Source organism: Pocillopora damicornis, chromosome 9, assembly GCF_964200805.1.
Source record: "Pocillopora damicornis chromosome 9, jaPocDami1.2, whole genome shotgun sequence".
NCBI lineage: Eukaryota > Metazoa > Cnidaria > Anthozoa > Scleractinia > Pocilloporidae > Pocillopora > Pocillopora damicornis.
In genome coordinates this window covers 8,798,771-8,813,191 of record NC_142678.1, presented here as the reverse complement: position 1 = coordinate 8,813,191, position 14,421 = coordinate 8,798,771, and the positions used below count along the sequence as shown (strand labels likewise).

The window sequence follows — 14,421 nt, the reverse complement described above, 5'->3', positions numbered from 1 at the left end:
TTCCGCAAAAAGAGATTATTAAAGCGAAACCTGAAACCCACGCGACTCCCTCGGTGCAGGGTCAGTTTATCGTTTGACAGCACTGGAATACAGTTTACGTAAAGATCATAGTAGAAATTACTCGTAAAACCTTACGTGCGAGAGAGTGAGTAATCGACAATCCCTCGAGTCAGGAATTTTCGGATATATTGACTTACAACGATAGTGAAACTCAAGTATCATATTAAGCTTTCTTCAGGATTTTAATCAACAAAAACACTTAATCTTGGTGTCGCTGTCCGCTCAGTAGAAATGTCTGGTGACTGCGGACTCATCTTTAAGTAAATTTTGAAGAAATTAACTAGTACCTAGGCTAGTGCCCGTCTAGTACTTGTTTCATCGTATGTGTTTGGTATTCTATTAATATCCTTTATCTTACAGTCGAAGCCGGCAGAACGATGTGTCGTCCAAGAGTTACTGCAGCCTTGCTCATGTTCATTCCTTGTTTGGTTTTCTCCGCGGAGATTCCGAATATCTTACCGGGTGATATTGCTCCTTCATTTGTTCTTCAAGCAAAGGAAGTAATTCATGGTACCGACGTACTTCTCAGATATGGAGGCAACGATTCCAACATCCAAGGACCCATTGTGTTCCTCGCGTATACCGACCGCTCAGGATTCTTAGATCGTCTTCTATCCGACCCAGATTGCTTCAAGACTCTAATGGAGAACTCCCCTGACAATACAAATTACGTGTTTCTTTTTTATGCGACTTCTTCATCTTCGGTCAAAGATGCTGCTGACCAGCTCGCTCGGAGATTTAAAGAAGCAATGTATAACTACTTTTTTCGGTAAGTCCTATGTCCCTCAGAATTGCTTTTCACTCTCGCGTTAATTAACTACATTGAGATTGTTGTGACCCGAATGAGTTCCGAAATACAAAACCAGGCTTCTTCATGATAGCGATACTAGAGTATTGTGACCCGAAAGAGTTCCGAAATACACGAGCAGGCCTCTTCACAACAGTGATACTAGCTAAGAAATTGCAACATCTTGGCCGACAAGGACCATTTTTACCTAAGGTGCAATATTTTGGAAAATTAACCCAAGTTTCGTGATCCGGAAGTCACGAATTTCACTTCCTTTCCCTAAACCCGAGCGGAAATGTTTTTCGCCATGAACACAATGCTGAACGACACTCGGAAAGAGGCACTGAAATTGAGGTTCAGGCAATCTTGATTTTCCGTTTGTTGACTTCTTTACCTCGGAGGGTCCTGACTTTTTACAACAGTGAGATCAATCCCTATATACACGCCGGCCAAGAGTGAGGTTTATTGGATTAGTAACTCTGGGATGCACTCATGTATTCATTGAATATAGTGTTGGCCACCCTCATGAAATGAAATAAACATCTGTCACTCTTCAATTCTATTTCATTAAGAGCACTACCATCTTGGGTCCGCGGCAGCTGTGAACCTTGCTCCGGGTAAAGGATTCTTAGAACACCTTTGGCAAAAAGCCACCAGCGTAGATTTGCTGTCCAAAGAAAACTGAAGCCCTTGATATATTAGTTAGTAACACAACACAAACAAAAGGAACTTGAAATAGCACGTCCCAAAAATTATCAAAGTTTACTGCTTACATTACAACTGTAAGAGCAGCTGAAACCATTTACTACAGTAATTAATAATGTACACGAAAAAATTACGCGCGTCTGATCAGCTGAAAACGAGTGCATTTTTCATGTAACACAAGTGCAACTTACAAATAGCGCGCGCGCTATTTGTAAGTTGCACTTGTCGGAGTATTTTAAGAGGGATCATGTGGTTTTCAGGAGGAACAGATGTAGGATCAGTGGTAGGCAACAGAATATAAATCGGAGAAGATAGAAAATTGACTGCCTATTAACTGCTATTGAAGAAGGGGGGGGCATATATATTGCATAATCTTATGAGGCGATCAGGTAAATTTCATCGTGACATAACCAAAGGAAACGTGTGAATCGGAATTTACAGGCTTCATTGCTGTTGCAGATCCAGCAGGTCCCTCGAATTCTCCCGGGTGAGGAGATTCCCTACCTTGACCGCGAGAATGGGAACATTACTGGATTTCAGTAACAACTGGCTTTCGCGGGTACATATTGCGACATTTCCTGTATTTACTCTCGGAAATTGGATCCCGCGGGTGCTATCTCAGTGGTATTGTTCCGGGCACGGGTGTGGCTTTGCCCAGATCGTCATTGAAAATGATAAAGGTACTGCCATACATTTAGAGAATTAGTTTAGACACAAGAAATCAACTGTCAGAGACGGACAATAGGGCAGTTTTCCTGAATGTAAGGATTCCATCAACTTAACTTTAGTCTCAGACGGAAACGGAAGTTTGTTTCTCCAGACTTGTGCACTTTAGATTCTTGCTTTAAAATAATAATACTAACACTCTTACTCTTAAAAGTCGTCTTTATCGACAAAACCAATCTCTAGGTCAGGCTTCATGCACACCTATAGGAAACATGCTTCGTTCTGCCGGAAACTGTCAGAAAGGGAAGACAGTGTGTCTTAAAACTAAGACCAAGAGCTTCTTTTTCTGTTCCCTCTTCGTAAATAATTATAAATACCATTAGCTTTACTTGATCTATTTTGAATTTTCACATTACGCATTTTGTACTAAAGTTGTGTCGAATACTATTAGGAAAGGACATTATCCTGTTTTGAGTACGGTCTTATTACCTTTCTTTGTTTAAATATCAATGCTAATAACTTGTAATTTTTGACTTTAATGAAGGTGAAATCCACACGGTGTCAAAGCGTTTAGATGCACGCTATGATTGGCTGCCGTCTCCAGACACGCTCGCAAAATACGGACATTTGCAAGTGGCGTTTGTTGGAGATGCCTGCAATGCCAGCTCGTTTGTGAATCCTGTAAATGGTAAACTTGCCCTCGTTTCAATGGAGGGCGTCCAATGTTCATACTTTACAAAGGTTAGTTGCTGTTTGTTCTTCAATTTCTCGAAAGCCTTGCCTGATAAACGTTTGTCATGCTAGGAGACTATTATCTAGAAAGATGTCACTCATCTGAACGCGATCGTGGAACAAAAAAAAAAAGCGCCACCGAGAAATTTAAGCGTTCGACATTCCAATTTTGCTTTCGGATGCTTAACAAATTGTGAGCAAAGCCTTACTGTCTTTCACTTTACCCCCCAGGTACAAAACTCTGAGAAAAATGGCGCTCTTGGTGTCCTGGTGTTTCCTGAACCGAACCAGGCTTTGCTAGACATGAACTGTAACGGCTCAGAATGTAACACACAGCTCAACATCCCAGCATCCATGATTCCACATAGCATTGGGTTTAATTTGAGCAAGGGCAGTGGTATTTATGTCCGTTTCCAGACAACGCCCTCAGACACATTTGTATTTGGAATTGACGGGGAGGGCAAAGTGGAGGAAACCGGTTGGTTTTTGTATCCGTCCACGCTCTTCATGGCCTATCAGGCCCAGTGGTGAGTTTACTTTAAACTCAGTTTCTGGAGTACTGTACTTTTGTTGTTTGAGTTGTTAGTCGATGGAAGCATTTACAGAATACAGGGCCATTAAGGTCGGCACTTTGTCGGCATGCTGTGAAGAACGAGGCAGAACACAAAAGGATCAGTATTATGAATCGGTGAGGGGTAAATAAGTGGCCCAACATTCTGTAGTTTTACTGGTCGCTGTATCTCTTTGTATCACTTCCACCAAGGACATCGGATCACGTAAATCACGTAATACGTATATGTAGTGACGACAGAACGCTGTTTACATCTGTACATTTGAAGAGATTGGAGGGTTTATAGTTATCCTTATACATCAGTGTCTCCGCCTCAATCCTGGTTGGCCACGAGTTGATTCTCGCTGGCATTGCTTTCGTTTTGTATTACATACCTGCAACAATGTTTGTCTTATTCCCCCTAGCCTCAGAGCCATGTTAGAATTTCAATATATCAAAAATGGCGTATGACAACACTGTTTTCCATTGGGACAAATAACATATTGGTTGTTGTTGTTGTTATTGTTTTTTTTTTAGTGCAGTTCCGTTTACGTTATCATTCTCTCCAACAGTAGTGGGAACTGACCTCCCACCTCGGTCGAGAGCGGAAACATTGTATTGAAGTTCAGTTTTTAGTAGACCAGTGTTTTAGAGAAAAAACCCTAACATTTCATTACCTTTGTTAACACAGGTTTAATTATAAAACGCAGTTGTTGAAGAACTTGACAACGGGAGATGCGATGGTAATCAACGTGTTCAACCACAGTGTGATGCAGGGAGAGAAAGGGGTTAGCGGTACTGTTCATCTGCCTTCTTTGAATGGTAAGATACAGGTATTACGATGCATTCGATTCCCTTCATTGTCCAGACAAAGGTGATACTTCCCTGAATGCCGGTAAGACGATGTGGAAAACCAATCTGCGCATAGGAAATAGCGAAATATCTCTGAAATTTCGTGAAAAATTTGATTGTGTTTAAGGACGAGATTTTAGCACAAACACTGTGTTCCTAAAATTTGTTGAAATAAGGTATTCACGTGTTTCTCTTTGTTCTGTGTTCTTACTGTCTAGTGAGCTTTGAATTTGTCAGAAATTATTGTGGCAACAAATTACCAATAACCATTATTTGCCACGCTAAGATCAAGCCCAAAACAACTTTTCTTCAGTAGTTTGGTTTGAGATCTAAATTGTTTGATATCTCTATTTAAGTTCATTGTGAATGCGGTTTGGTTTTGTGGCAATCACAGCTGACGTTTTCACTTCTCTTTCTAAGACCTCCAGAGGTACGAACACGTGGAATTGGACTTTGCTTTATCGTGCCCAGGCTCCAGAGACGAAACTTGCGCCAGATGGGATCACGTAATACAGCTGTACGTTTGCTGTAACTCTACAAGTGAGCTATGTGGCCTGGAACTAGGCAGATGGATAACACCCTTTAGACGGTAGGAGTAGAAACCAGAGACAAGCACATTTGTTACTTTTTTTGTTGATGCCATGATAGATGACGTCTCGAAGGATGCCAGGAAAATGCTTGTTATCAAGTCAATCAGCACACTTTTGAAATAGCCGAGAAGATGGTAAAAACATTACAACTTTGATGATCATTGTCTGTTTGTTTCCACACAGACGTATTGGACGCTGGTTAACGCCAGTGAAGCCGCTGATTCCTCTGCTACAATCCGCGGACTCCGACTCAACCAACACTTGTAACTTTACAATGAAAACAGTTCCCTGGGCAATGGCGTGGGTTCCAACACTCAACATCAGACTTGTTGGCAAAATACAAGGTATTACCCTGACTCAGCTCTACGCAATGAAAACTTTCTTTCCGTCAGTTTCACGGGGTGCTTATTAACTATAATAATACCTTTTTGTATCCTCTTTAATGCTAAACTGAAGAAGATTACTGAACTTTGGTTTTTCTGTACGTTACTGCCTAACATTTTTACTCACATGTTCATCTTTATTCACAGTATTAAACAAGTATGAGACATTTCGCTCGAGGGAGAAGACTCTTGTTCCAGTAGAGGTTATACCACTCTTCAGGGGAGGAACATTTGACAAGAATTACAACACCAAATACAGACCCTTTACTTTTGCTCCTCCACAAGGAACTGACAAAGTAAAGCTTGTCGCAACCATAACAGGCCATGGCAGTGATAATAACAACTGCGCCGAGTTCTGCGTCACATCGCATCATTTTGTTGTCAACAACAAACATAACTATACCCGTGTGTTCAAAAACGCCGGCACCGCCCTAGGGTGTGCTGACCGCGTGCCAGAGGGAGTGGTACCAAATGAGCATGGCACGTGGCTGTATGGGCGGGACGGTTGGTGTGATGGCCAGGAGGTAGTACCCTGGGTCGTGGATATAACAAGTGCACTAACTCCTGAAAATCAGATAAAGTACTTTGGTTGGTTTAACAATACTGATCCCAATCCAACACGTGACCCTGGTGATATCATCATGTACTCTTATTTAGTGTACTACAAGTACTTAGCCCCGGAGCCGGACCTCCCTCGGCCAACCACATGAGTAGGATCTGGATACGACATAAACAAATAGTTTGACCTTTGAATGACATTCGAGCCGCATACTCTGATACATGTTACGGCTGGTAATATTTTCACTCGTAACAAAATGCGAAATAAAAATTTCAAAAGAAGGCGGGGACCGGCAGCCCCTCAGCTCCGAAGATTGTTCTATTCTGATCCATTTTCCCGGCAGTTTGGCTATTAATATACATGGCTGTAGAGGACGAATAGCCTTACAGCGAAGCGACAAGGGCCGAGAGAAGTGTTTGCATAGCCTTCTGAAAAATTCTTTGTTCTCATTGGCTAAATCGAGCGTATTCAAGGCCCCTAGTACGGAATATTTGCGTGTAGATGACTTCTCTCCTCCTTTATGGCAATATTAGGGTCTTTTCGCAAACCACGACGACGACGGTAACGAGGACCTTGTAAAACAAAATATCTAATGATCAAAACAATAGCTTAGCATGTGCATTTCAATCCTCTGCAAAACAACTACGTGAAATCACCAAAATTTGCGTAGCCTGAGAGCGGAAACCCGAGGGTAAATAAGTCTCCATTTTGAACTCAACGCCGCTCACATTTGTTATGCTGAATTAAAGGTGTAGCGCTGTAAGACACGGTAAACACGTCCAACCATTTGCAAAATTCTGACTTAAAATTTAACATTTTTTTTTTCTTTTGATGTCTACCTCAGCGTTGCCGTCCTGGCTGCTTAATATCCCTAATGTTTTTGTCCCACGTTTGGTAAATAAGAACCATAATGAACTCAAAATGTGCCATATTCCTATGTCTATTTCACTAATTTCGTCCACAATTTTTGTACCTTGGTGAACATTGAAGAAAGCAGTGTTTCCTTGCCAGCTTTACTGTTAATTATAATGGTTGCAAAATCTGTTTCGGTTTGAAATAAGTGATTTCACAAAATACAGACCGAATTAGACCACACTAAGTCTTGTCACCAGTTTGACCGATGAATATTCTGAGTGGAACAGACATATGTATTAAAAGAACAGCTCGTAATTCCAATTTCTCTAATCCAGTTAAGGCATTTTCTGACGCTGAGAATTCCTCCATTTCGGAAAAATCTACAATTTATCATGGTAAGTTGTTGTTGCTTTGGTTACTGTAATGAATGCATGATTGGTGACTTTGCATTCGAGTTTGCATAAATGATTGGTTATGCAACTGTCAAGATACAGCAAACTGTCTATCTAAACTTCCGATGAGACTCTTCCTTAACAACTCTAAAGAATAATAAGTGAAAAATAAAGCAATTCATCATCTGCATGTTAAAGAAAACAATAACGGCTATATTAAAAGAGTAATGATTATAACTAGTACTTTAGTTGTATTTCTAGTGAACTATGGCAAAGGAAAACTCCTAAACTCAGACCAATTGCACGTTAAATACTATCGTAGACCTCAAGTGACCGCTCCATCCTTTTTGTGATAAAAGTTTATTGGATTTTTCTAAAGACTTCCTTGCAAAAATGGAAAAAACTCTTGCGCATGATTTTACACTTTGAAAGAGGACTCTTCAAAGAAACTTCTTCAGCTCCACCGTACATTTAGTAGGGTATGTTACCAGTTAGATATTTGTGCTAGTAAACTACACTGTGTGTTTCACGAAAAGTGTTTTTTTAACTTTACTGATCTACTCTCCATCATTCTCAGGAATAACGTCACTTTCTTGTTTTAAAGGATCATCTCTGTTGATTCTGGCCAGCTCGCTCTGCGCTACATTACTCAAAACCGCAGGTGAGGATTGAAATCTCGCGCGGCGTGCGATCTTTTCATTACAGTCTGGCCTTTCAATCTTTGGCAAAGCTAAACTCTTCCGGTGCTTCAATGGAGGAGGAAATTCCTTACTCCTTTCCTGTCTGTATGGCAAAGGCCATACGACAAGGCCTTGGTCAGTGCTTTCTAACGGCGGCAAACGTTTTAATTCAAGGAAACTCATGGGTGACCTTGAAGCTGCACCTTCAGAGTGTCGTCGTTGATACAACTTGTAATCTCGCTTTGTTGCGTTTGCAAGCATGTCTCCTTTATCAGCGACATGTGTTTGAACTGCAGTTTTAACACTTAGCCTTGTTTCCGTTGTGTTTTTACCGGGATCGATGGCTTTAAGTTCTCGTCGCAGCGAGACAAGATTTCGCTGAATATTTTTCATTTCTCGTTGCTCTTCTTTCGCCAAGTTTCCCAGCCGGCGTCCGAGCCGTTCTTTCTCTCGTTCGTTCTTTAGTTTGGCCTCGACAACATTTTTTATTATTTTACGGCGCAAAGCTTGTGCTTTTTCGTCGTTCTCCTCATCTTCAGCGACAATCATGGCTTCAAATTTTTCACGATGCAATGAATTTAAAACTACTGAGTCGACAAGCAATACTTGGTGCCGTGACCGCACATCACTTCAGTTTGCATTGCTTCATTCTTAAAACGTAACAACAGAAACTTCTAAAAGCGTAAATCATTCATCTTGTTTTTGAGAGTAAATTAATAATTGATTTGTTGCCCCTGGCGAAGTTTTGTTTAATCAACAATGCTTCAGAAACACAATTATTAGCGGGTTGTTACCGACAAAACACTTTTGAAAGCATTTTCACAAGGACCTCATCTAAATGAGAAAGCAATCGGTACGTGCCCGTTTTCCTTACTGTCCTACAACAACGTTGCCAGTCGGATACAGTTTGATAGAAAGTTCTTAAACAGGAGCGAATTTCACAGCAAATACGATCGGCAGGTGTTTCGCAGTTTTCACAATACAATCTGTTTAGCCAATGAGACTTTTTCACACGTTCAAAGGCTGTTTTTGTTTTAATTAAATAGACCATCTTCAGCTACCGGGCCGAGAACTTAGGCGAAGCTAATTGGATCTAATTGCTAAACGTCCCGCGAAAAAAAAGAAAACCAAACTCGTATAAAAATTTACTTTCATGTTTTGACTCGTCTCGTTCGAGTTCTATTTTTTTTATCTGAACTGCAAAAGAACGATATTTTATTCAGATAAAAAATAGCATACCTTGATGTTAATTACGACCTTCTTCGTTTCAAATTTGGATGTCTTTCTTTTAAGGAGGCTTTTAAGTAAGAGAGTCTCAATGGGATGATTACTCTTACGGTTAACGGTGAAAATTTTGGCCCTCTTACAGCCAAAGGTTATTCATTTCCGTTAATTTTTGAAGAGGAATTATAACGGTTAATTTTTTTTTAACTAATAACAGTTAAATTGTCAAGTTTTTACGCCCAACGGCTAGAATTTTGAGCCGTTTTACGGCTGACGATTAAACCTATTGAGACCCTACGGTAAGCCTCGATTTACGTAGCACCTACAGACTCAGTTTTCATGGCCCACATCCAATAGGGAAAGGGGACTAGAAATGACTTACAGGCTCCCCATCCAGGACTTCCAAACGGGGTGGGGTATATTTAATAGCGGTTGTGTTAGAAGGCATATCAAAACCTGGCTGAGATCCAGAATATGATTCGTTATGTGTCCACTGCATAGTAGCTCATATAAAATGAACACCGCACACAGTATGAGTTTCCTTAGTTGAAGACCTACAATGAACAGGAAACTACTTGATATAGGCTTCCAATTATGGTTAAAATTTGTACTGAAACTCTATCTGGCTCATATGAATAGCAACGCCTTTAGAACTCCGAGAGTAAAGGGGGGGGGGGGGGGAGGGGTTTTAGCAAGGAGGGAAAAAGGAAGAGAACGTTTACATTTGATATCAGGGACGAATCATCTCTTTAAATTTTTTTGTTCAACGCTGTTCTGCTATTCTGAACAAGTCACTTCTGAAGGTATTGCAAAGTATGTAAACACCTGCGCTTCGCAGTTCGTAAGATTTGACCTCATTTTGTTCCATGTTCGTCATTTAAAATCTACGGCAATATTGTGCATTATAAACCCTCCTTACGTTCTTTTGTGTTAGCCTTGTCTCTTTAGTGATTCTCTACCTTTCGCTTATTTTCAATGCAACTAAAATCATCAAAATGACCCTAAAGTTTACGATGCAGATCCTCTGCTTTGAAACGAAAAATTGAGAAATCAAGGGCACGATGATTTGGAGAATGCAAATTATTTTACGTGTAATTGGACTAAGGAGATAAATTACCCGTTAGATGTTTCGTAAGTGGGCATTGAGACGTGGGGGGGGGGGGGAAGGGACTCGAAAGCGAAAGCACAGCGTAGGGGAGAGCTCTCGCGTTCTACACTATTATTCGCGCGCTTGCTTTATAATATGAAAAAAAAAGGAGAGGGAGAGGCAGAGTGGGTGTGTGTCAACCAATCTTTTTGTTGTCATCAGCACTCTCTGTAGAACGCATTCCTGAGGTAAAAATGACTAGATTTTCAACAAATACAATGTATTGATTTTATCTGCTTCTTACGTTGAGTTATTTTCAGCAAGACTGATTTCAACTGTATCGTGTTGTTAAAAACAGACATCAGTGGATGACCATTATTATGAGCTACCCGGCGACTCCAATACAGTTTGGGTCGAACCCAAATAAGAATCTTTCGTTTCAGACGTCCCTTGTAGATGCATCGTCTCATGTTAACAAAACACCCACCCAGACCCAGTCCTAATGATTACATCTACAAACAATACCTCCGGCGAAAATCACAGCTACTCGGTTGATAAAATTTACGATCGTTACACAATGTGTACATCTACAGATTATTATCACACAATAATGACTATATTCAGTAAAACTTTGATCTTAGATCAGCTATTTCGCCTTCCATCGCTTAAAGGCTCTGTAACATGTTCTGCACTTTGTTTCATGGGAAGAACCAGTAAAACAAAATCTCAAATCTTGCACTCAGCCCCTTGTGAACAGTAAATAATATGTTTTAGACTGTACCCTCAGCTGTGCTAACTGTTCTATGATAAATGCACTGTGGGCAAAGAAAAGTCTTCAAACGATGTGTGCGGGAGATATGTTCAACTACATGGCACAAAAACCTGGTCCTTTGTGCAAGATGTTCGTTGTACAAACTGTAGAGTTGGCAAAATCATGGAAAAACTGATTCCTCAAGGCGAACCAAATGAACGTAAAAAATTATTGAGATTTGCCAACATAATCTGAAATCAGAGTTATTTTTTTCAAGAAGTTACCGACCAAAATGTGCGAATACCAATTTTCCATTAGCTTCTCTGAAAGACCAATCGAACAAACGAACAAACTATTTATTTACAATAATTTCAAATCATCAAAAATAGTTTAAAGTGCATATAATACCCCATTCACACCAAAGCTTAGACATGTTTTAGAGCTCTTTGTTAAACACGGATCAAAATTGTATTCTACAAAGAAGCTGTTTAGACCGATGTTTGTCGACTTCAAATTTAGCACATTGAAAATACAATTAAGTGACTACTTGAAACCTATGGAAAACTCAGTTTTTCAGTTCTCTGTTTTTCATTCGGTTAAACCCGGTTTAAGTAAACAAGTTTTGCTGATGTAAATGGGATGTAAGTTTTGTTGGTACAGTTTCCGCCATCCTAATCTATTCATATACACAGAAAGTTTCGGAAGTGAGGTTAGTTTGGAGACATAAGTCGTAAAAAAAAAACAGCCAAATTTCACGCTAAATTTGAGAAATACATGGATTATCTAGTTTCCCATGTCATAACTAGTAAGTAAATCTGAGCAAATAAATCTATGGTTTGGGAAACATCGTAAAAGTTAAAGAAAGATATTATTATTCTTGTCACGAGTGTGGTACGAAGAAAAAAAGCTAAGTTTGCAATGAGAAATCAAACCCATGACCTTTTGGTACCGCGCTCTGATACTCTACCTCTGAGCCAAACTGGAAAACTCAATGGTAAGCCAGGTGATTACAAAGTTCATGCGAAAGCGTCATTTTTCCCTTTTCCACACATGTTCCACGACTTAACTCAAAAAATTTACAGTAAAAAACTACAGTACTGACATTTGTTGGTTGATTGATCTCAGTTTTATAAAGGAGCAGTTTTACAATTGATGTCGAAAAACCAAAACTGAAGTAATTCCAGCGACTATCGATTACATCATCACAAGCCAATGAAAAGTCAAAGTGAAAGCAAGTAAACTGCTTGAAGCGTAGTTTGTAGTTTTGGATCTGATTGGTTGAGAGGACCGCGCAAGTTTTCTTGGCCAATCACAGAGCAAAGTTAAGTAAAACCAAAAAATCCAGGATTCCTTTCGACACCCAATTGAAAACTGCTCCAATTGGGCATTTGTGAGATACCATGAGATACCATGAGAAAACTGCCATGGGGAAGAAAATAACAGCTGCCAAAGAGTAAAAATTCATTCGGTCAACTTAACATCACAATAAAAAAAAAATCAATTAATTAATCAAATTAATTCACAGCACATCGACCCCATTAGTTGCACCATTGTGTGTTACCGCTGTACAGCATGCACGAAGTTGTAATTGTACAGCACCGGCAAGGACTTCTCTCATGTTGCTGGTGCTCAAGCCCCAAGAAGGGTTCTCGGTAAGTTCGAGGAGGTGGATTGGGGAAGACAAGCAGTGGTGATGGCGACATGACAGGCTCCGGGTGGTTGCCGTTTGCCATCTTGAGTTCTTTGCGCCATTTAAACCGTCTGTTCTTGAACCAGGTCTGAAGGGATCCGGGAAAAAATAAAAATTGAGTGAAAAGAAGATATTATCCGGCGATTTGAAAGAGCTGACGAAGGTTACTTAAAGGTAGTAGGTATGATTTTCAAACTGAGTTAGGCCACAGAAAATGGATGTTTTTAAAAGTCACCTTGCCTTACATTCTAATCAACTAACTCAGATTTTATCTAAGGCAAATTGAAGAATGTATGGGAGTCTATTTACCTGTACAGTAACGGGAGAAAGTCCAAGTTTGAAAGCCAAGTTATCACGCTCTACACCCGTCAAATACAAAGATGAAAGGAAAGAATTCTCAAGGGCAACTTTCTGATAGATTGAGAATCGTGTCCGTTCAATCTTTCGCTTGTGAGCATTGGCAGTAGGCACAGGGTCATCAGAACTCTTTTGGAAATCTCCTGAAATTAGATAACATTAAGCGACTGTTAGCTATAATTCTCCAGATTTAAATGATTTAACTGGCTCTATCGGCTTCTGAGTTACGAGATGTTTATCTTCCTAATCGAAGGAGAAAGAGACGAACCATTGTGTTTCATTTCAACCCCTAATTTTTATCAACGCATGTTTGTCTCGTATCCTTCTGATTGATCATTCAAAGACACCAACCTATTTCTTGTTAAATAAAAAGGACTTTGCGTTGAAGGAATCTAGTCGATTATTTGATATAAACCATCCACCTGGCCATAGTGAGACAGAGGTAACCGTCTTCTGTCTCGTATCCTTCTCATTTACCATTGGAAAACAAGCAATTGCATGTTTTTCAAAGGGTAATTTTACGTCCACAAAATTGAGAAACCTATTCGGCAATAACGAGATAATGGTGGCCGTATTTTTTTTCCTCACAACAAACAGGGAAACAGAGCAAGCGAGTAAGCCTTAAGCAGAGCTCGTATTATTGAGTAACTCCCTTTCAACTCGTTGGGCGGCTTTCTTGTTTCATTTGAATAAGTTTTCTGAGCTGATCTTCCTTGCATACGAAAAAACATCCCAGCCGTGAAAATTAAAGTCAATATACCTCTAAGTTTAAGGCCACTGTTAAAAAAATGATCTAAGCCAGTCAAACTTATCCTAACGAACGTTTCTGTATCAAGATATCGCCTTGTTTTTTTCCTTTGCTGAGGAAAATCGCGGTCTTACCAATTTATTGTGTAATCAAAGAGCATCACGACTAGTCAAAATCTTCACCTCACGTACCTTCTAATGGAAACGTACTCGACGCACTTTCAGACATCGGTTTTTTATCACAGGAAGAAAGCGATTTTTGGGCGAAGAAACGGTGCATGTCAAACTGTTTAGTCTCCATGGCTCTTGTGTTCTGGCCTTACCAACACCTCCGCCAAATCTGATGATGGTTGTGTTCGCTCTAATACAAACTAGAGAAGGATATCGTCTCCCATTCGCTGAGCGGGTCACTGACGTCACAAATTTAGAAGAATGTTTATATTTTCAGGTTCAGTCTTCTGCTAATTACGTAACAAATTAACCGACCAATCACGTGCTATCGCTTTATTGAACGTGTTCTCTAAACTCCCAAAGGAATAATGTTGAACGTAACAAGAAAGAAAGAATTACGAAGGGTGAACGCTCGAAACGTCAGCTTTAAAACTCAATTTACGTTATCAACTCAGTTCATTATACTTAATTACCCTGTTTTACTCTTCCACAGACGCAGCACCACAGTTTCTTTAGAAACTTACCCCCTCTAACATGAAAGAAAGCCGACACTTGAATGCCCTGTTTTTAACATGGATGCTCT

The 14,421-nt window shown here is 40.0% G+C and overlaps 2 protein-coding genes across 2 annotated transcripts; one reads left to right on the top strand and one right to left on the bottom strand.

Annotated features, from left to right (window-relative positions):
- Positions 1-6: 6 nt before the first annotated feature.
- On the top strand, positions 7-6,195 carry LOC113680869 (uncharacterized). Its single transcript, XM_089182781.1, has 9 exons — positions 7-145; positions 421-829; positions 2,012-2,232; positions 2,763-2,959; positions 3,182-3,477; positions 4,192-4,322; positions 4,773-4,941; positions 5,126-5,286; positions 5,473-6,195. The coding sequence occupies exons 2-9, from the start codon at positions 438-440 to the stop codon at positions 6,033-6,035; spliced, it is 2,130 nt and encodes a 709-aa protein (XP_089038907.1). The 5' UTR covers positions 7-145; positions 421-437; the 3' UTR covers positions 6,036-6,195.
- A 5,018-nt stretch (positions 6,196-11,213) lies between these two features.
- LOC113680865 (retinal homeobox protein Rax) lies at positions 11,214-14,109 on the bottom strand. Its single transcript, XM_027197914.2, has 3 exons — positions 13,860-14,109; positions 12,873-13,063; positions 11,214-12,651 (listed from the first exon to the last, which is right to left on the bottom strand). Exons 1-3 carry the CDS (start codon positions 13,966-13,968, stop codon positions 12,412-12,414), a joined length of 540 nt encoding a protein of 179 aa, XP_027053715.1. The 5' UTR covers positions 13,969-14,109; the 3' UTR covers positions 11,214-12,411.
- Between the last annotated feature and the right edge of the window lie 312 nt (positions 14,110-14,421).